General features: G+C 45.2%; 2 protein-coding genes across 3 annotated transcripts in view; both read right to left on the reverse strand.

Annotated features, from left to right (window-relative positions):
* Positions 1–908: 908 nt before the first annotated feature.
* TMEM101 (transmembrane protein 101) lies at positions 909–10,822 on the reverse strand. Its single transcript, XM_056548653.1, has 4 exons — positions 10,635–10,822; positions 8,401–8,581; positions 6,526–6,672; positions 909–2,827 (listed from the first exon to the last, which is right to left on the reverse strand). Exons 1-4 carry the CDS (start codon positions 10,763–10,765, stop codon positions 2,519–2,521), a joined length of 768 nt encoding a protein of 255 aa, XP_056404628.1. The 5' UTR covers positions 10,766–10,822; the 3' UTR covers positions 909–2,518.
* Positions 10,823–16,419: 5,597 nt separating this feature from the next.
* ITGA3 (integrin subunit alpha 3) overlaps positions 16,420–20,566 on the reverse strand; it is a 102,593-nt gene continuing 98,446 nt past the window's right edge. Inside the window, exons 23-26 of one of the 2 annotated variants that reach the window (XM_056547895.1) lie at positions 19,102–19,200; positions 18,886–19,011; positions 17,841–17,991; positions 17,231–17,370 (exon numbers count right to left, since the gene is read on the reverse strand). In XM_056547895.1, the coding sequence (XP_056403870.1) occupies positions 17,881–17,991; positions 18,886–19,011; positions 19,102–19,200 (336 nt within the window). In that variant the 3' untranslated portion in view covers positions 17,231–17,370; positions 17,841–17,880. Of the gene's footprint in view, positions 17,371–17,840; positions 17,992–18,885; positions 19,012–19,101; positions 19,201–20,566 lie in introns of both variants that reach the window. The other variant, XM_056547894.1, reaches the window with a different exon arrangement.

Here is a 20,566-nt window from a genome sequence, read left to right on the forward strand (position 1 = left end):
TACTGGTAAGCATGTCAGACAACACGCTTTCTGATCGTTTGTAACAGCAAGCAGCAGAACATTAAGTGCAGCTCTGAAGTATAAGGGTACATTCACACACACCACATCTGTTGCACATTTTAACTATTTATTTATATTGACTTAAAAGGGATACTCTGCCCCTAGACATCTTAACCCATATCCAAAGATTAGGGGATAAGATGTCTGATCACGTGAGTCCCACCACTGGAAACCCCCCCATCTCGGCTGTGGTACCCCACACATCTGGTGCACGGAGCGAACTTCACTTCGTGCCGGATGACTGGCGATGCAGGGCGGAGGATCGTGATGTCCCAGTCCACTCGTGAGGTCATGGTCACACCCCCCCAATTCACGAGCCACCAGGGCCGCACCCGATGTGCTAAACGAAAGCCGGGTGCAGCAGGGAGGCTGCGGAGGTCCCCCTGCTGGATAGGGGATAAGATGTCTATGGGCAGAGTACCCCTTTAAAGGATAAAATATGCAGTGTCACATCCACAGAGGACATGTTCTGTGTGAATGTACCCTAATGCAGGATGTAACTTAGAATCGGTACAGGATGTAATATATATATATATATATATGTACACAGTAGAACAAGGAAGCAGAAGACCGCACCAGACCAATCCACTGTGCTCGTGGGCATGCAGAGGGCCATTCCAGTATCCAAACACTAAGAAATCCAAGGCCACAGCACCAGTTCTGGAAGACTCCATATCTTGTAAAAAGAGCTGTAGTTTATTGATTCCCCATATGCAACGTTTCGGCTAAAAGTTTACCCTCTATCACGCTTTATCAATACTTAATAAAGGCTAAACATTTAGCTAAAACGTTGCATATGGGGAATCAATAAACTACAGCTCTTTTTACAAGATATGGAGTCTTCCAGAACTGGTGCTGTGGCCTTGGATATCTTTGTGTGTATACAGTAATTCCACCAGCAGAATAGTGAGTGCAGCTCTGGAGTAGAATACAGGCTATAACTCAGGATCAGTACAGGATAAGTAATGTAATGTATATACACAGTGATCTCACCAGCAGAATAGTTAGTACAGCTCTGGAATATAATACAGCATATAACTCAGGATCAGTACAGGATAAGTAATGTAATGTATGTACACAGTGACCTCACCAGCAGAATAGTGAGTACAGCTCTGGAGTATAATACAGGATATAACTCAGGATCAGTACAGGATAAGTAATGTAATGTATGTACACAGTGACCCCACCAGCAGAATAGTGAGTACGGCTCTAGAGTATCCGCTAGGATGTAACTCAGGATCAGTACAGGATAAGTAATATATATCATATGTACACTGTAACTCCTCAAGGAAAATAGCGAGTACAATCACTAGAGTATAATACTATTACATTGTAACAAACAGTACAAAGTGATATAATGTATTTACAAACATATTCTGCTTTTGGTGTACATGAATTTTAAAAACGTAGATAAATAAGCTGTGGTTTTCCCACAATAAGAGCGCATTCACACTACGGAAAGTCTGGCCAGAGAATATTTTATTTTTTTGGTGCACTGTACCCGAAGATATTGTGTCAATGCATAGGGTGACGGAAGGCCAGGTTAATTCGGAGCGAACATTCAGATCATAGCAGGTGCCGAGTGTTGGTGCTAGGAGTGCTTGGACATACTCCATCATTGACGGCAATGCATATCAGAGCAGATTCCACTAAAAGAATAAACATTCGTTCTTTCAGTGGAGTCCGAAATTAGAATTTATGCAGCAGAATTTTCTGTGAAAAATTCCAGAAATTCTGTAGTGTGAAAGGGAAGATGGGAGGGTAATCAGATACTTACGCCAATAATCTTAGACTTTGTCTATTCCCAGATCTTGGGGGGGGTTTGGGGTTGATTTTCTTGCAGAGATCCAACTGGAGCTGAGAGTCTTACAATGGAAGGATGCCACAACATGTGTCCAATAAACTATTGTTAGGCACGCTAATAACTAGTGTCACCTATAGATAGCTACCCTGTAGGTCAATGTCTGTCCTATTCCCATGAGGTCACATGCTTGCTTGATCCCTTCAATATGCTGCATGCATGATCAGCCCCAGCTAAGAAGAGCGACATGAACCCAGGGTCCAGCCATCACATTTTCTCCTTTAGTGGCATTTTCTTGTGTTTCTATGGTCAGAGAAGAGAGAGTTTACCTTTCAGAATGGTCATGTCCTAAGTATGGTAAGATTATAAGCGTCAGTGATCCAGTCATATATACAGGCTTCAATGAAAGATCGGTCTCGATGATGGAAACTCTAGCATTGTAAAGCTATGCAAGTTGCCACTGGATTGTCCTTATATCCATGTCCACAGAGACTTCCTGTAAGTGATGCATGGGTATGCCATGGTGTCCAAGAAGCCATGCTGGGCACAGTGGTGGTAGCTGTAAACTATATCAGGAGGGTAAACATATAGGTCTGGGAATTACTGTTGGTTGGAAGGACCAAAGACTCAAAGCCCATAAGTACAGCGTAGTCCTGATCAGCCATCGGTGGCTAGTATCACTGCTGCCCCAAAAATGCCAACGTTCTGTCCGATCATTCGCATCTGATTCCAGAACTCCACCCGACGGTTATTGTGCCAGTAGCCTAGGTTTCCATCTACAAGGAGTAGGGAAAAGGGAAGGAGGACAGCAAGGACTTGGGCTGTGAACCGAACATAGTAGCCGGATAGAAAAGATAAAGCCAACATGCCGTACAGGACAAACAGGATCTGCAGGGCTGGTTCTCCTCCTGGAAGGAAGTCCAAATGTGACTCACGGTCCTCCTTACTGTGCTGTAGGGTGTAGGCCTGTGAGGGATTGAAGTAAAAAGTAGCATTATAATGGATCCTCAAGTGCCAGACTTTCAGATTCTATATGTGATATCACTTAAAAGGGAACCAATCATGAGATTTTACCATATAGAACGCTTGACAATGAGTTATATATGGTAAAATCTGTATCCTCACCAAGTTTATTCCCCCAGGGATGATGAAGATATGACGTCATTAAGTCCCCCTGGCTGCCCCACAAGTAGTCCCCTAGGCGAGGAGTTATACTTACCAGCACCCGTTGTCCCGGCCGTGGTCCCACCCGCTAGCATGATTGACTGCTTCAGCCAGGGGACTACTTGCGGGGAGGCATGGGGGAGGAGTTAGCACAATCTGCAGTATTGTGCAAAAGGGGTTATATTCACTGCAGACTCCAGGTGATACTCTGAGCATAGGTTGGGCAGACTGGAGGCTCCCACTTCAATCCCGAATGTCACCTATCTTCTCCCTGCTGATCAGGGATCTATATGTGACTACTGGCAGACGTCTGCAAGCATGCTCTGGTCCTGAGTAGTGGTTACCATGACCTGCCCAGGAACTTGTATAAGGAATAACTCACTGCGGTGCAGGCACAGACCTCATAGTAAGTCATTTCTCATATAGGTTGCCCAGTGGGTCATCACTACTTCTCTCCAGGGCCATGGCATGCAGAAGTGGCCTAACAAAAGACATCTGCAGGTCCACCCGTCAGGTAGGTTAACATAGGTGAAACTTTGGTGTTGGGACAGACACCCAGGGTCACAGAGTTTAGACATGTTAAAAAGACATTGGGGGGAATTTATCATTAGTGGTAGAAGCTTTTTGTTTTCTATATGTTGCGCAAATTTTTGCGCAGCGAGTTATTTTGAGTCTTTTTTTGATAGAGCAAAAAGCAAGAAGTTATTTTTGTGTATTGTGGAATGCATTTTACAGTGGATATTAATTTATCATGTGCGTTTTTTTGTTTAGACGCTTTTTTTTTTGCGCAAATGCCTCAGGTGATGCAGGAGCCGTCCCTCAACACTGCAGAACAACTACTCCCATCATGGGACAGTCTGTCCCATGACGGGAATAGTTGTAGTACTGCAGCACTGAGAGACACCACTTGCACATCCCCCGGTTGCGGGACTATTTTGGGACAGTTAGGACTACTTCTCCCATCATGGACAGACTCTGCCCATGATGGGAATTATAGTCCAGGGGCTAAGGGGAAGATCGCACCGGGTCATTCTCCAGAGACCCGCTGCAATCCGCATTTATCAACTGTAAAAGCCAGCGGCCCATGCGGCTCCCGGCGGGGAATACTGTATATGCTGTCACAATTCATAATCCTCGCCGCCGGGAGACTGGAGGCTCCCTGTTTAGGAACACGCTGCATTATGTGTGCAAAAAATTTACTAACCCATATTTCTTGTTTTTCTTTTCTTCTCATTTCAGATACGTGAATGCGGAGGACTACGTCAGATTCGGTAGACTGCGACAATGACCAGCGGTTTTTTCATTTCAATAAAATGTTTAACGAGGGCTGTGGGGGGAATGTTTTTTTTTTTCTTTTTAAAAAAATTTTTTTTTCAATTTGTCGTTTTTTATAATTGAATTTTCAGGCTTGGTAGTGGAAGCTATCTTATAGATGGAATCCATTACTAAGCGGGGGCTTAGCGTTGGCCCCAATATCAGCTAGAGCTAACCCCCAATTATTACCCCAGTACCCACCGCCTCAGGGGTGCCGGGAAAAGCCGGTACCAACAGGCCCGGAGCATCAAAAATGGCGCTCCTGGGCCTAGGCGGTAACAGGCTGGCGTTATTTAGGCTGGGGAGTGCCAGTAACAATGGTCCTCGCCACCCTGGTAATGTCAGGCTGTTGCTGCTTGGTTGGTATCTGGCCGATACTGAAAATAGGGGGGGGGGAAAAAAACGCATAGGGTTCCCCTTATTTTCAGTATCAGCCAGAAACCAACCCAGCAGCAACAGCCTGACATTACCAGGGTGGGTTAGGACCATTGTTACTGGCCCTCCCCAGCCTCAATAATGCCAGCCTGTTACCGCCTTGCCCCAGGAGCACCATTTTTAACGCTCCGGGCCTGTTGGTACTGGCTGTTCCCGGAACCCCAGTGGCGGTGTGTACCGGGGTAATAATTGGGGGTTAGCGCTAACTGATTTTGGGGCTAATGCTAAGCCCCGGCTTAGTAATGGATTCAGTCTATAAAATGGCTTCCACTACTAAGCCTGAAAATTCAATTATAAAAAACACAACACAAAGAAAAATAAAAAAAAAACACACACTCCCCCCACAGCTCTCGTTAACCCCTTTATTGACATTTTAAAAAAACGCTGTTCATCTTCGCAATCCACCGAATCAGACATGGTCCTCTACATTCAAGTATCTAAAATGAGAAAAAAAAAAAAAGGTTAGTACATTTTTGGTGCTCTCCGCTGGGGTGTTCCTAAACAAGGAGCCTCCAATTGTTGATATCTGCCTACTGTATCCTGTATATAAAGTAGTCTATAGACAGCTGTATATACAGGATAGCGCTCAAAACTTAACCCAAAACTGATCAGCAGCAGCTTGGGTTAACGCTTTCCTCACTGGGCTCCTGTATAGTATACATGGGTACACTATTCACCCCTGTATACTATACAGCCGGCGGAGGTAAGTAGTGATGCTCTGCACCCTGTATATGTATATGCTATACATCACTCCTCATCTCCTTACACTCTGTGGACCGGGTGCTCTGCATCTGACCCCTGGAGTGGTACCCTAAAAGCAGTCAAAAAATTGCCACAGGGTACAAAAATGACTGTTTCCACACACCAGCAAAAACAAAAGAAAATTTTTTTTTAAAAAAATTAAAAAACAAGGAAAAAGCTGTGAGTTTTTCTGGCTTTTTTTGCTGGTAGACTAAAAACCTCAATGGAATCTCAATGGAGCCTCAAAGCAATAGAACATTAGAATCCCTGTGTCCACTTTTCCTGTGAGGTGCAGCTCAGGTGTACAAATAAAACTGTGTGGAGATTTAGATCTTTGCACAAAATTAATCATGTGCCTTGCACAAGTATGGTAAATTTGGAGCAATTGCACCAAATTTAGACCAACCAAAACGATCTACAAAAAACTTCTACCTACACCAACATTGAGAAATTTCACCCATTGAGTGTTGGGCAAAATAGTGCGTGTTCTAGAAAATAGAAATGGCAATACTCGTACATGGCTCATCAAGGAGAGATGGCAGAGCCCTAGTACCACCTACATTCTAGTGATTGGTGGGGCCTCTGGATACTATGCTTCAGTCTGAAATGTCAGTGACCCTGTAAGTATCATCATAATAATTATATGCTGCTTCAAGCAGGAACATGGTGCAATTTAGAGTTAAGAGAACTTACAATACATTGGCTGATAACGAACCTTGCGGCTCGGCCGTTGATTACTTTAGTCTGCATAAATAAGTTCAGCTTTCCAAGTGCTCCGGTTGTCAGGAAAAGACGGATACAGTCCTAGGAGACCTAAGACTATTCCCAGACTTTTCCAGGCAACCGGAGCTCTTGGAAAGCTGAACTAATTTATGCAGACTAAAGTAATCAACGGCCGAGCCAATTTATTGTACGTTTGCTCAACTCTAGTGCATTGTTTCTGGTCTCTTGTAAGGAGCAAAGTAACAATTCATGAAACCCAGGATAAAGCAGGCGGCCTTGTGACTTACCAGACAGATGAGGTAGATGCCCAGAAAGACCTGACCAGTGGACTGCAGAGAGCGGCTTCGAGGCTTCTGCCTGTAAATCTCACCAGCACCGCTGGCCAGGATTAGGAATCCTCCAATAACGGCGATAGTCCGAGAATACATGCGAACCTGAATTACACAGACAAGACATGTCAGTACTATGTACTATTCTCTTAAGAAGACACATCAATAGAAGTTACAATTCAGCTATATCAAGACCCAACATAATGACATAAGAACTGGATGATTACAATACTAGGGATCCCTACATCCAGCATTCCTGACACTTTACAAGCAGCGGAGGACCACAAGGGCCCGACTGCAATGAAATCCACAAGTCCAATCTCGCTTTACTGATCCTGATGTGTTTGCTGGTTCCTGCAGTCTTCTGTGAACAAGCCAGGTCATTGCTGAAGCCTGGTAAACAGAGACCACAGGGGGACCAGGGAAGTAAGCTAGAAAGTAGATTTTATTGCAGATTTTATAGGGGTACTCCAACCCTAGACATCTTATCTCCTATCCAAAGGATAGGGGCTAAGATGTCAGATCGCCGGGGTCCCGCCACTGGGGATCCCCGCAATATAGCATGCAGCACCCACCTGTAACTGCTTTTGGAAGCGCTGGAGGTTCTCCGGCTAATTCCTCCCGACCACGGGGACGGAAGATCGTGACGTCACGCCCCGCCCCCTCAATGCAAGTCCATACAGAAAACTCGGCCACTGGGGGTCTCAGCAGTCAGACCCCTCCCCCCAATCATCAGAATGAGCAGTGAGAAGAACATGGTGGCACGCTTCACTCCCCGTCTTGCATCAATCTACACATTGCTTCACAGGATGGCTCCATTATAAGTCTATGCAGTGAAGCAGGGCGAAGATCGCTGCGAGCTACCACATTTCTCCCTGCTCAGTATAATGATTGTGGAGGTCTCAGCACTGGGGCACCAATCGATAATGTTTGAAATGTGTACGGAGCAGGCTAGGGAAACAAGCCCACTACATACCCAGCGGCTCCTGGAGTTATGTAAACAGAGTAGCCCGCGAGGCTCTGCCATTTGTGCAACTCCCACTAAGGTTAATGGGAGTTACACAAATTGTTTAACTTCCCTGCCTTCCCGACCACCTCTTGCCGCCGCAAACAGGCAGGAGATGGCTAGAGAAGAGGAAGGAGATAGTACAATCCCTTTAATAAAAAATAATAATTATATATATATATATTATATATATATATATATATATATATATATAAAGATATCACGTGCTTTTTTTGTCACAGCTCAAACAAAAACAAAATGGATTAAAAAAAAGGTACAAAAAGTCTGATTAGTGCTGAAATAGTATCAATAAAAACTACAAATTATGGTGCAAAAAAATTTGCCCTCTGCAAAGTTTTGTAGATAGAATAGTAAAAAATATAATTTTATTTCATCCCCATTCACCGTACAAGATTATATTTTGTTAGTTTGGACATTTACACACGTGCTGATACCAAATAGGTGTATTATTTTAATTTTATTTTTTTACCCTTTTTTGGGGTAAAATTGGAAAAAAAAAGAGGCCCATTCACCATCTTGGCTCATCTGATCCCCGTGGTGGCATTTCCGCAGATGAAGTGATCAGTAATGATCATGGAATTGGAGGGGATAATGGCTGGTCCCACCGTGCATGAAAAGAGAACAGCTCCTGCACTCCCTTCATGCCCAGGATGTAAATGAACGTCCTGGTGTGTAAAGTACCAGCACACAGGAAGTACAATTATGTCCAGTGTCCTTAAGAGGTTAAAACGTGACAAATAGCATAGCACAGTAAAAAAATAAAACGCAACCCCCCCCCCCCCCCCAAACTACCAGAAAGGACTCACCTTCAGCCAGTCACCGTAGTGGACATGTCCCCCAATGTGAGCTATGTAGGTGCTAACAGCCAGCTGCAGGGCAGAACCCAGTGCAAACCAACGCCGCTTTACCCCAAAGGACATGAAACTGGCGCAAAGCACAGCCACGCCCAGGTCAAAGTACAGCAAAGGCACCGGGATGTCTGGTTTCCTAACAACAAAAATTACAAGGGACAATAAATGACAGAATAAGCCAGTGCTTGACAAATAAGTTGTGAATCTAGGAGCCAGGAGGCCACACGTCCTCTCTCCCTGTGTGTCACAGTCATTAGTGTCCCCTGAGCTTCCCTGTGTGTCAGTCATTAGTGTCCCCACATGTCAGTCATTAGTTTCTTCTCATCTCTCCCTGTGTCACAGTCATTAGTGTCCCCTCATCTCCCAATGCCAGTCATTAGTGTCCATATATTCCTGTGTGTCAGTCATTAGTGTCCCCTCATCTCCCAATGCCAGTCATTAGTGTCCATATATTCCTGTGTGTCAGTCATTAGTGTCCCCACATGTCAGTCATTAGTTTCTTCTCATCTCTCCCTGTGTCAAAGTCATTAGTGTCCCCTCATCTCCCGATGCCAGTCATTAGTGTCCATATATTCCTGTGTGTCAGTCATTAGTGTCCATATATTCCTGTGTGTCAGTCATTAGTGTCCCCTCATCTCCCAATGCCAGTCATTAGTGTCCATATATTCCTGTGTGTCAGTCATTAGTGTCCCCACATGTCAGTCATTAGTTTCTTCTCATCTCTCCCTGTGTCAAAGTCAATAGCGTCCCCTCATCTCCCGATGCCAGTCATTAGTGTCCATATATTCCTGTGTGTCAGTCATTAGTGTCCCCTCAACTCCCCTGTGTGTCATTAGTGTCCTCTCATCTCTTTCTTAAGGAACTGTATTCCACAGATAATTTGCACCTGAATGGAAGAGGGTCCGCTGTGTTGGGGGAAGAGAATCCTAGAAGGGATGGCAGAGTATTTAAAGTGGGGAAGTGTAGGTAGGACAATGCAGCAAATTAAACAGACATAGGGGCAGATAGGTTAGAGAGTGGTCAGGACATAATGGTGGGTGGAAAAAGAGTCATATGGGGGGGAGGTTAAGAACAGTCTCCCCCGATATGTCACAATCCTTAGTGTCCCCTCATGTGTCACAATCCTTAGTGTCCCCTCATGTGTCCCATCATCTCTCATGTGTCACTATCCTTAGTGTTCTCTCCTCTCATGTGTCACGATCCTTAGTGTTCCCTCATCTCCTCTCATGTGTCACGATCCTTAGTGTTCCTTCATCTCCTCTCACGTGTCACGATCCTTAGTGTTCCTTCATCTCCTCTCACGTGTCACGATCCTTTTTGTTCCCTCATGTGTCCCCTCATCTCCTCTCATGTGTCACGATCATTAGTGTCCCCTCATGTGTCACAATCGCTAGTGTCCCCTCATGTGTCACAATCGCTAGTGTCCCCTCATGTGTCACAATCGCTAGTGTCCCCTCATGTGTCACAATCGCTAGTGTCCCCTCATGTGTCACAATCGCTAGTGTCCCCTCATGTGTCACAATCGCTAGTGTCCCCTCATGTGTCACAATCGCTAGTGTCCCCTCATGTGTCACAATCGCTAGTGTCCCCTCATGTGTCACAATCGCTAGTGTCCCCTCAGCTATGAATAAAAATTTTTTTTTTAATTTTTCTACTTACCTCCACCCTTTTTCACACTGATCCCCTGTTCTGCCTCCAGTCAGTGTTATAAGAGCAGTGGACATGAAGTGACCACCCGAAGCGGGTGTGATCGCCGTGGCTGCTGATTGGCTGTGGTGGTCACCTGAAGTCCGCTGCTCACTCTAGCGCCAGACAGAACAGGGAAACATCGCAGGAATGGAGGTGTGACAAAACCTAAGCACCACAATGAAATTCTCAGTCACCATGGCGATCTGGGATTTGTCAAGCCCTGACATAAACCATATGCAAGGAAAAATAACAACATAAAAGTCTAAAAATGTTGTCACCCTGATAGGATCCTATCAGGTGAGAACTACTGTAAAACTACAACTCACATCATGCCTTGACATGCATGATGGGAGTTGTAGTTTCACAACAGCTGGAGTACCACAGATTACATAACATTTATTTATTGTGCACAGTGTGTGTGTGTGTGTGTGTGTATATATATATATATATATATATATATATGTGTGTGTTGTGTGTGTGTAAATAATGGCCCACTGTACCTCTTGGCTTCTGCCCTCTCTGCATATAACATAAGTTGACTGAAGCAAAACCAGAAGGGGCACCGGGTGAGCAGCAGCACCCCAAACCGGGTCACCAGCTGCAGAAGCTTCCTCCGACCACTCACAGCCATTCTCCCGGCTACTGACACCCAGCACCGCACCTCACTTCCGCCGAGCGACCACACAACTCAGTTCCGCCAATCAAACCATTCATTTTCCAGCCAACCACTGACGTCACATGCGCCTTCAACCAGATTTGACTTCCAGATCAACCTAGCAACGCCACCGTCCAACCAATGAAATTGCGTTTCAAGTGTTCTGTTGCCAACCACTCGATATAAGCGCGTTTGACAACCAGCCGTAAACGTGAACTTCCGGTTCACTTAAAGGGACACCATGCATAAAGTCTGTGTCTGTCCATATTTGCTGGTGAATGGGGTTGTCCCTGTAACAGAGCCAGCCATAGAAGAATTGGATAATGATGCATGAACATTGTGCAAAGCTATGGGATAATGTTGTTTCCTAAACAGCATGCCTCCAGCTGTTACAAAACTATAACTCCCAGCATGCCCAGGAGTATGACTGTGACTATATAAGGACCTGTAAGGATTCTATGTTGTGCTATACCTCTTTGCCATGTAACTCTGTGTCAGCCACAGTGCCCCCATGAGCATTAGCCCCAAAGTCACCTTATTTTTCTTACCCACTTTTCAGCTGTGTAATGTACTGACCCCAAAAGCTCAGAGATGATTGAAGAAAGTTCTAACAGCGTCGCCAGTTCATCTGAGGTACAGAGCAGGCAAATTTAGGCCCCTTTCACACTGCCGGTATGCCCCGTCAAATATGTTTGTTTTTTATTTTGCAGTTTGACTGCTATAATTTTGACGGGTCATAACGGCCAATAATGGGTCCCGATGGACCCCATTATAGTCAATGGGGTCTGTCGGGCACCATTATTTTTGGAAACAATGATGATGTCTTGTCATTGATGATGTCTTTTCACTATAAGATTTGATTATTCGGGATGTGGCAGCGTTATTGCAATGCAATGGCTCGGTCAGCGCCGTATTACAAACAGGAGATTAAAGTCAGTGGGTGCCGGCAGGTGTGCTCAGCAGCGCTGTAGTCCCCCTAATTTGGTCCCACTGTACCCTAACAGCGCAGGGCTACATGCAATGACGATCTTGAGTGGGATGGGGATCAGATGTAAGTGCCGGGCAGGTGCACTATGCAGCACTGGAGTCCCCCCATTGCGGTCCCACTTTTACCCTGGTGGCACAGGGATATTGTGACAATAGTTCCAGGTGGGGTAGGAGTTTGGCACCAGGTAAGTCTCCTCGGGGTAAGCTTCTATGCTGGCTGGCCAGCGGAGTAGAAGATGCTTTGTGGAGCGCACACTCCGCTTCTTTCGCGGTGGGGATTGAAGTGGTGTATATCCTCCTGATTATGGCAGAGATGGGATGCAACTATATATATATATATATATATGTATAACTGTTTGCATTAAGACCTAATTTGTGTTTGATGATGGTGTACAGCTGACGCCAAGGGTGGCTAGTATGCAGGGTTCCATGGGAATTCTTCAATCAATTTAATTACTTGTGTTGTGTCTTTAACCCCTTAACGACAATGGACGTAAATGTACGTCATGGTGCTATGGTACTTAATGCACCATGACGTACATTTACGCTCCGCCATGACATGAGCACCGGTCTGGAGCTTGTGTCATGCGCAGCCAGGGACCCGACGGTAATGAAGGACAGACGCGATCTTGCGGATGTCTGCTATTAACCCCTCAGCAGTGATCAATACAAATCACAGGATCTGCAGCAGTGCAGTACTTTAAATGGATGATCGGATCGCCTGCAGCGGGTGCCGTGGTGATCCGATCATCCATAATGGCGGATGGAGGTCCCCTCACCTGCCTCCGTCTGTCTCCAGGGGTCTTCTGCTCTGGTCTGAGATCGAGCAGACCAGAGCAGAAGATGACCAATAACACTGATCAGTGCTGTGTCCTATACATATAAATCTGGGCCATTGAACAAACACACTATGGAGGAATCCGATGCAATTATTATGCCCATGAGGAGAGAGGGGGCAACCAAGCTTGGCTGCAATCCTTAGGCCAGAATTACACTGCAACTTTTTATAGCACCACTAAATGCTGAAACAGCTGCAGTCCAAAGTAATACAATGACTGTATGCAATCTTGTGGACTACAGCAGTCACTTAATAAAGTAAAATCTCCCTTAGCAGGCACCTCCCAATAGCGGACCGTTTTTTATCTCCCAGCAGAGTCCCATAAGATTTTATGTATTTGCATCCTCCGAATAGGGGACACTCCCAATAGTGGATGCGGACACACCATATAAGAGACAAAACACTCCTATTATGGGACCACAGGCTTGTGTCAGCCCTTCCTTGTACACAGGGCCACCATCACAGGGGATACAACTAATACCCCAGTAAGAGGACCTTGCCCCCCCTATGCCACCTTATCCCCCCCCCTGTGCCAAATCACCCCCCCCTTAATTACTCTCTGTGCCACATAATTTACCCTTGATATCCTCGTGCCATTTAATTGCCCCTTTATTACCCCTAATTATTACCCCTGTGCAATTTCATTACACCCTTTAACCCCCTGTGCCAAATATCCCCAGTGCCATTTCTCCCCCCCCTTCCCCAGTGCCATTTCATTCCCTCATCCCGCGATTTCATTTATCCCCCCTGTGCCACTTTATTTCCCCTGTGCCAAAACATTACCAAACCTTACCCCTTGTGCCACACCACTTTTCCCCTTCGCTTTTCCCACTGTTGTTCTTCTCATCTGGCCAGCAGGCTCAGGTGCATTGGCTCTCAGCGGGTTTGACGTTCTCCTAACGTCTTCTGGCTGCACTCACTGAGAGACTGTGAGCAGCAGCAGCTGCCAGCAGTGATGAGTGACATCCTGACATCACTCGTCAGTGCCCACAGCCGCTGTTCTCAGTAGGAGCAGCTCAGAGGACATCAAGAGCGACACCTACCACTGCTAGCAGCCGCGGCGGCTCACAGCCTCTCAGTGAGTGCAGCGCAGAGGACGTTAGGAGAACATCAAACCCACTCAAAGCCCCTGCACCTGAGCCTGCTGGCCAGGTAAGAGGAACAACAGGGGGAGGAGGGAAGGGGAAAAGTGATACTGGTAAATGGGGATGATTTGGCACAGGGGAAATGAAGTGGCACAGGTGGATAAAGAGGAAATAAAAAGGCACGGAGGGGGGGTAATGACACAGGGCATAAGGGGGGAATGAAGTTGTACAGGGGGTGGTAAAGAGGGGGCCTTGAATTTGTAGTGGGTTATAAAGGGGTATGAAATGGCACAGGGGGGTCAAGGGGAACTGATGTGGCACAGGGGGTAAGGGGGATGATTTGGGTCAAGGCACAGGGGGAATAAAGTGGCACTGGGGAATGAACTGGCACGGGGGTTCAAGGGTGAGGAATAAAGTGGCATTGGAGGGTTCAAGAGGGGGAATAAAATGGCATGGGGGGGTATGAAATGGTTCAGGGGGTGATTAAACAGCACTGGGAGATTCTACTGTAAGATCACCTTTTATAGGTTATTACACTCTGGAATGAGTAAAGGACAGTTTGCGGTCATTTAGAAAGATTTTGAAGCCTTTTTTTCCCGTGAATGTCTGCTATTGGGAGATTCTACTGTACTTAAAATCAATTGGTAGTGCTACAAAAAGCCGTAGTGTATCCCAGGCCTTATTCCAAAGGCAGACACAAACAAGACTGTTGGAGGTTTAAGGGGTTCTCCACCATGAGGTGATTTTTGTACTTACCTGCCAGACAGTAATGGACATGCTTAGGAAGTATCCGTACTTGTCTTGGGGATAAATGGCTGTGTTGTGATTTCACTATAACACTGCTGATAACTTGTTGTAAAATGGCTATTTCCTGTTGGGGTTTCCTCCCTCTAACTACAAGTCCCAGGATTTCTTGTTTGTAAGTGTGAGGTCAATTTTCTCCCTCCCACACATCAGCCACCCCACCTATTGAAACACACCAGTGCTCTTTGATGCAATAGACCAGTGTTTTCTAGCCAAAATGCCTCCAGATGTTGCAAAACCAAAATTCCTTGCTGAACAATCTCCCTCCCACCCAGTGGTCACTCCACCCATTGAAGCAGACAGGTTCTCTGTCTTCACCTGACCAGTGATGTACTGTCTCGGGCCGCACTGCGACCCAGGAAAACCTGAGATGACATTCATTTTGTATGCTGCTAAAAATAAACATTGGGGCAAAAATCGCAGAAAAATTGCGAGACCACCATGAAACACAGGCACAAAAACTATATTATGAACTATACTAACTTTACAGCCCCTGTAGTATAGTCAAATAAAAAAAATCCTGGAATAACCCTTCAAAGGTTTTTTTTTGTGAAAACATATTTATGGCTAATGTTCAGGATGTGCCATTCATATCCGATCTACAGGGTGCTGACACTTGGCATGCCCATTGATACGTTGTTCAGCACGGCTGCAGCTCCCGCACTACACAGTGAACGGGGCAGGAAGCAGAAGGCTCCTTACATTGTGCAGTGGCTGAGCTGAATTACTGCAACTCTGATCCCATTGAAGTGAATTGAAGCTGAGCCGCATTAGCCTGGCATGGCCACTACACAACGTATGGAGCCTACTGCTTCTGTCACTTGTCATCGTGTAGTGCGGGTGCTGCGGCTCTGCCAAACAGCTGATCGGCAAGGTGCCAGATGTCAGCACCCTGCCGATTAGATTTTTACAGCCACAAACATATGTTTTCACTGGAATTTAATTCAGTATGCCCACTTTATAGTGTTTTCCATGGTGTGGGTCATGGTGCCCTGTATAGAGTTGTCAGCAAGTCGGAGGGCCTTGAGAGTAGATATTATTTACAGTGATTTGATGAAAGCAGCTGCAGTTCTCTGGGCAATGGTGTTGGCACTTGTTTGGGTACTCTGCACTGCCATGTGGCCTATTACAAATGGACATTTATTACATTTCTGATTATAGGGGTGCCCCACTGCTGGGAACCCAACTGACCACAAGAACAATGGATCAGAGGTCCCTGTTCCTCCTCATTGCACAACCACATGTAATGGAATAGTGGTAAGCATGCAACCTGCTACTCCATTCCCTAGCTATGCGACTTGTACTCGATTTATTTTTGTGTGGGTATGTGGGGGGTGTTTAAAAGCAGTCTTCATCTGATTGCTAGTACAATGCTTTGAAATACATAGTATTCCAAAGCATTGCTGTCTGACAGGCAGCCTCTGAGGACGTCACTCCGGCATGGTCTAGTAGGCAGAAGCAGATGTAGGACCTTTGAGCCTTTGTCAGGCCCCCGGTGCCATGGTTACCATCAGAACCCTGTGATTGTGTTGCGGGGTACTGATGGCTAAACATCAGAGGCTATTAACCACAGCATGTAAGTTGCTCCTGCCACAGGTAGATGCCCAGAAATGGTTATTAAGGGGTAAAAAGGAATTGTCTGATTTATAAAACACATTTTAAAGACCCTGTAGGAAAATGGAGTTGAAGGACTCCCTCCATTATTTATCTTGAGCAAACGGTGACTCAAGGCCCCTGTACATCTATGCATTATAAGGGCAACTTCTTGATTTTAGACGGCACCATGATCACTGGGGATCAAATCACTGGGCCTTCCTATGGTCAGCTTATCATCTAGGGAGCCATCTATGAAACACAGATTGAGCAAAGTGAACAGTCACTTCAAATTTATTGAAAACAGAATCCACAATGAAAGGTTTACTCATCAAAAAATGTATTTCACGATTCTATTTTATTTACAACATCTCAGGGTGGAATGAACATAGAAAACAATACGGAGAGACCGGAAGAGTATGACACCTCCATATGTCATACCAAGCTATGTGATACGGAGCATGATATTATCTGACAATAGGATGAGCTTCTCATTCATTGTTGCTCTCCAAGGTTACATAGGGTCCATATACATCCACCATATTTCTATGGATGATTGTACAATATACAGCTTTATTATGTGCAATATATATGAGGAGTCTCCATGAGGGAATTGGTTCATCCAGTGTCACCCAAAAGTTTTCCAGTGCTTCCTCCAGAGCTTCAGATCTGGAAGTACTTTCTCAAATATACAATAAAATGTTACTTATATTGGCCTTTTTTTTACAGTGTCTTTTATCTATGTTAATAAAAAAGAATAGTCCAGGTCTCCGTACCCATGTTCTCCTGGATCATTTACCTAGGTTTCTCCAGTGTCTCCATAATTCCAGTGCTAAAGGATAATCTGTTCCAGTGTAAGTTCGTAACCCCCCTCCCGCCCATTTCACATAGAAATCTGCTGTCCATATTCCAGTGCCACAGGATAAGTTGGTCTTTTTCTATTCCAGCATAGTAAAATAATAAGATTCCTATATAAAGTCATTCATAAAATAATCTATAGCTGTCCCTCTCCCGCCCCCCCCCCCCAACCCTTTTTTTTCAATGTTCCCAGTGTCAATGAGAAGCCAATGTCATAGGAGATAGTCCAGCTCCCGATGAGTCTTGGCAGTAGATTGCTCTCAGTAGTATCTGGCCGTCTCTTTCCAGGTGGTGACCCAATGTCTTTGGCTGTTGGGTAGCCTGCCACACAGCTTCTGTCTTTCTTCTTGTCGGACGCACACAGCATAGTGAGTTTGGCCCAGGCTGTAATGTCTGACACGATGGAAAAAGCCAACCTGCAGAATCATGAGCGAGACATGGAGGGACAACATGGATGTTTTAGTTAGCATATGTTGAAATGGAACGGTCATGAGAAAGTTGACAGTTCGGTAAAGATATGAGTTGAGACAGGAAGATACCGAATATGAGAGTTAATCGCACAATCCATAGAAAGTGATTTGTGTACAGGTTAAGATGGTGTTGATAAAGAAGGAGATGGCATATAGTAAGGGAAACAACATGAGTTGTAGTCAGACATGGTTAAGTGTGAAATAAAAACAAAAAGTAGAAAAATAAAAGATTTTTTTTAAATAAAATTAGTCCAGACAGAATAGAGTGAAGATAGACCCATACACTTTAGAAGAAGATACATTAGCTTGCACAGTAAGTTATTAGGTACCATGGAGGCCAGTAGATAAAGACACAAATAGTTGGAGGAGGAGGAGGGAAAGGTTTGCAAACAGCTTGTCTGAGATTGTCTGGTTACCCGAGGGGCAGGGTTGGGGGTCAGTGGTCAGAGGTCGTACTCAGGAATCCTGTGTTAACCTCTCTGTCTCCGATGGTTGCACCTTCATTTCAGCCTTCTGACCTCTGACCTCATACTTGGCACGGGTGTTGGCCCTCCGGAAGAATCCACACTACAAGGCAGGAGAGTGGTGAGGGCCCCGAGCAGGGAAGTCATAGGGCAATGTTACAGGTAATCACAAAACAACAGTGTAAGAGACCGAGACAACCTCGGTTATCAGTTTGAAAGACTGTAGACATTATGGTGTGTATGCAGCATGAGGGATGTGAATAACTGACTCAATAGATAAGCAAGCAAGGAATAATAGGTCAAGCAGGGAATAACACCTTTAGTATCCACAGAAGCTTATCACCTTGTACCAAATCCTTTGCATTCTGGGTCACACTGGCCAGAGGACCCTCCACTAGTCCCAGGCTATGACACAAAAACAGGCCTTTCATACAATAAAGGCTCTGCAGAAGACAACCCCATATGGACATGACTTTGGAATCAATATCTTGCAACTATTTAATGTGGGTTAATACTCAGGAATCCCAGTCCAGTATTTTTTTTAATCTTGTTGATTAAGAAGGTACAACATAATAATATAGTAAAATGTGGTCTGAAGAATGGATTATCTATTAGCTTATCTAACCTGCTGAAGTCATCTATCTGACGCAGCTTAATCGAATGCAATATGACACATCACAATAAAAGATACTACCAATAGGACAGACTACTGTGAAACACAACATAATGTAAATCCAACCCTTTACTCAATGTACAGGCTCATCTGTTCCCTTGCCAGTACTTTGACTATAAGGGATGAATTAATGGGGGGTTTGATACCCAACATTGCACCATCATCTTATTACTTTATCATTTTATTTATAGACAACAGAATTCCCAATTGTTGGCCAATGACTAATGTTTTTAACCCAACAATGCTGTTTACTTAGGTGAGGTCTTCAGGAGACCAACGTAGACCAACATAGGAGGTTATGTCTGAGTGGATTTACTCTCTTACCTTCCATAGGATGATAATGATAATTCCTAGAAGTAAGACTCCAGATACCACTGATACAATGATGACCCAGAGCGGGAGTTCAGCCGGAGGTGGTTCTACTAGTTCAGAGTCTATTGTGACAGCAAACTAAATAACAAGGAGGAATAGAAATAAAGTATGGTCAATCCATGGAAAATACATTTTACAGGTGATTTGACATTACATATCGACACCTACTGATACTTTGCGGCTTGGCATTTTTATGGAGTCAATATCGGTTTTCAGAAAAAGTTCTGCTCCTCCTTCCACCCAGACTCGGTCAGCATATCTATAATCCTAATGAAAAAATGGAAGAAATGGGGATCAGGTACAGGAGGAAAATATGTAATTTAAGAAGTATGTCATAAATTTGTGTGGGTCTGATTTATATTATAGAGCTGATAGCTGGCTATATGTCTGAACTATGTCTATGACAAGCCCCAATTCGTTCCTTTAGAATATACTTCCTCATGGACACACTATATGTCAGCACATATACATTGCTCAAAAAAATAAAGGGAACACTAAGATAACACATTCTAGATGTGAATGAATGAATTAATCGTATGAAATCCTTTCGTCTTTACATAGTTGAATGCGCTGACAACAAAATCACACAAAAATTATCAATGGAAATCACATTTATCAACCCACGGAGGTCTGGATATGGAGTCACACTCAAAATCAAAGTGGAAAACCACACTACAGGCTGATCCAACTTTATGTAATGTCCTTAAAACAAGTCACAATGAGGCTCAGTAGTGTGTGTGGCCTCCACGTGCCCGTATGACCTCCCTACAATGCCTGGGCATGCTTCTGATGAGGTGGCGGATGGTCTCCTGAGGGATGTCCTCCCAGACCTGGACTAAAGCCTCCGCCAACTCCTGGACAGTCTGTGGTGGAACGTGGTGTTGGTGGATGGAGTGAGACATGATGTCCCAGATGTGCTCAATCGGATTCAGGTCTGGGGAGCGGGCGGGCCAGTCCATAGCATCAATGCCTTCCTCTTGCAGGAACTGCTGACACACTCCAGCCACATGAGGTCTAGCATTGTCTTACATTAGGAGGAGCCCAGGGCCAACCACACCAGCATATGATCTCACAAGGAGTCTGAGGATCTAATCTCGGTACCTAATGGCAGTCAGGCTTCCTCTGGCAGCAACATGGAGGGCTGTTCAGCCTCCCAAAGAAATGCCACCCCACACCATTACTAACCCACCACCAAACTGGTCATGCTGGAGAATGTTGCAGGCAGCAGAACGTTCTCCACGTCGTCTCCAGACTCTGTCACATGTGCTCAGTGTGAACCTTCTTTCATCTGTGAAGAGCACAGGACGCCAGTGTTGAATTTGCCAATCTTGGTGTTCTCTGGCAAATGCCAAACGTCCTGCACGGTATTGGGCTGTAAGCACAACCCCCATCTGTGGATGTTGGGCTCTCATACCACCCTCATGTAGTCTGGTTCTGACCGTTTGAGTGGATACATGCACATTTGTGGCCTACAGGAGGTCCTTTTGCAGGGCTCTGGCAGTGCTCCTCCTTGCACAAAGGCAGAGGTAGCGGTTCTGCTGCTGGGTTGTTGCCCTCCTACGGCCTCCTCCACGTCTCCTGATGTATTGGCCTGTCTCCTGGTAGCACCTCCATGCTCTGGACACTACGCTGA

This window comes from Hyla sarda, chromosome 12, assembly GCF_029499605.1.
Source record: "Hyla sarda isolate aHylSar1 chromosome 12, aHylSar1.hap1, whole genome shotgun sequence".
Classification (NCBI taxonomy): domain Eukaryota; kingdom Metazoa; phylum Chordata; class Amphibia; order Anura; family Hylidae; genus Hyla; species Hyla sarda.

Bases quoted from the DNA above. Each gene is read 5' to 3' on its own strand.
- TMEM101 (XM_056548653.1), bottom strand. From the start codon at position 10,765: ATGGCTGTGAGTGGTCGGAGGAAGCTTCTGCAGCTGGTGACCCGGTTT. The intron at 6,673-8,400 runs GTGAGTCCTTTC...TGTGTAATTCAG, and splicing joins ACTACGGTGACTGGCTGAAG to GTTCGCATGTATTCTCGGAC. The intron at 2,828-6,525 runs GTAAGTCACAAG...AATCCCTCACAG, and splicing joins GCATCTACCTCATCTGTCTG to GCCTACACCCTACAGCACAG.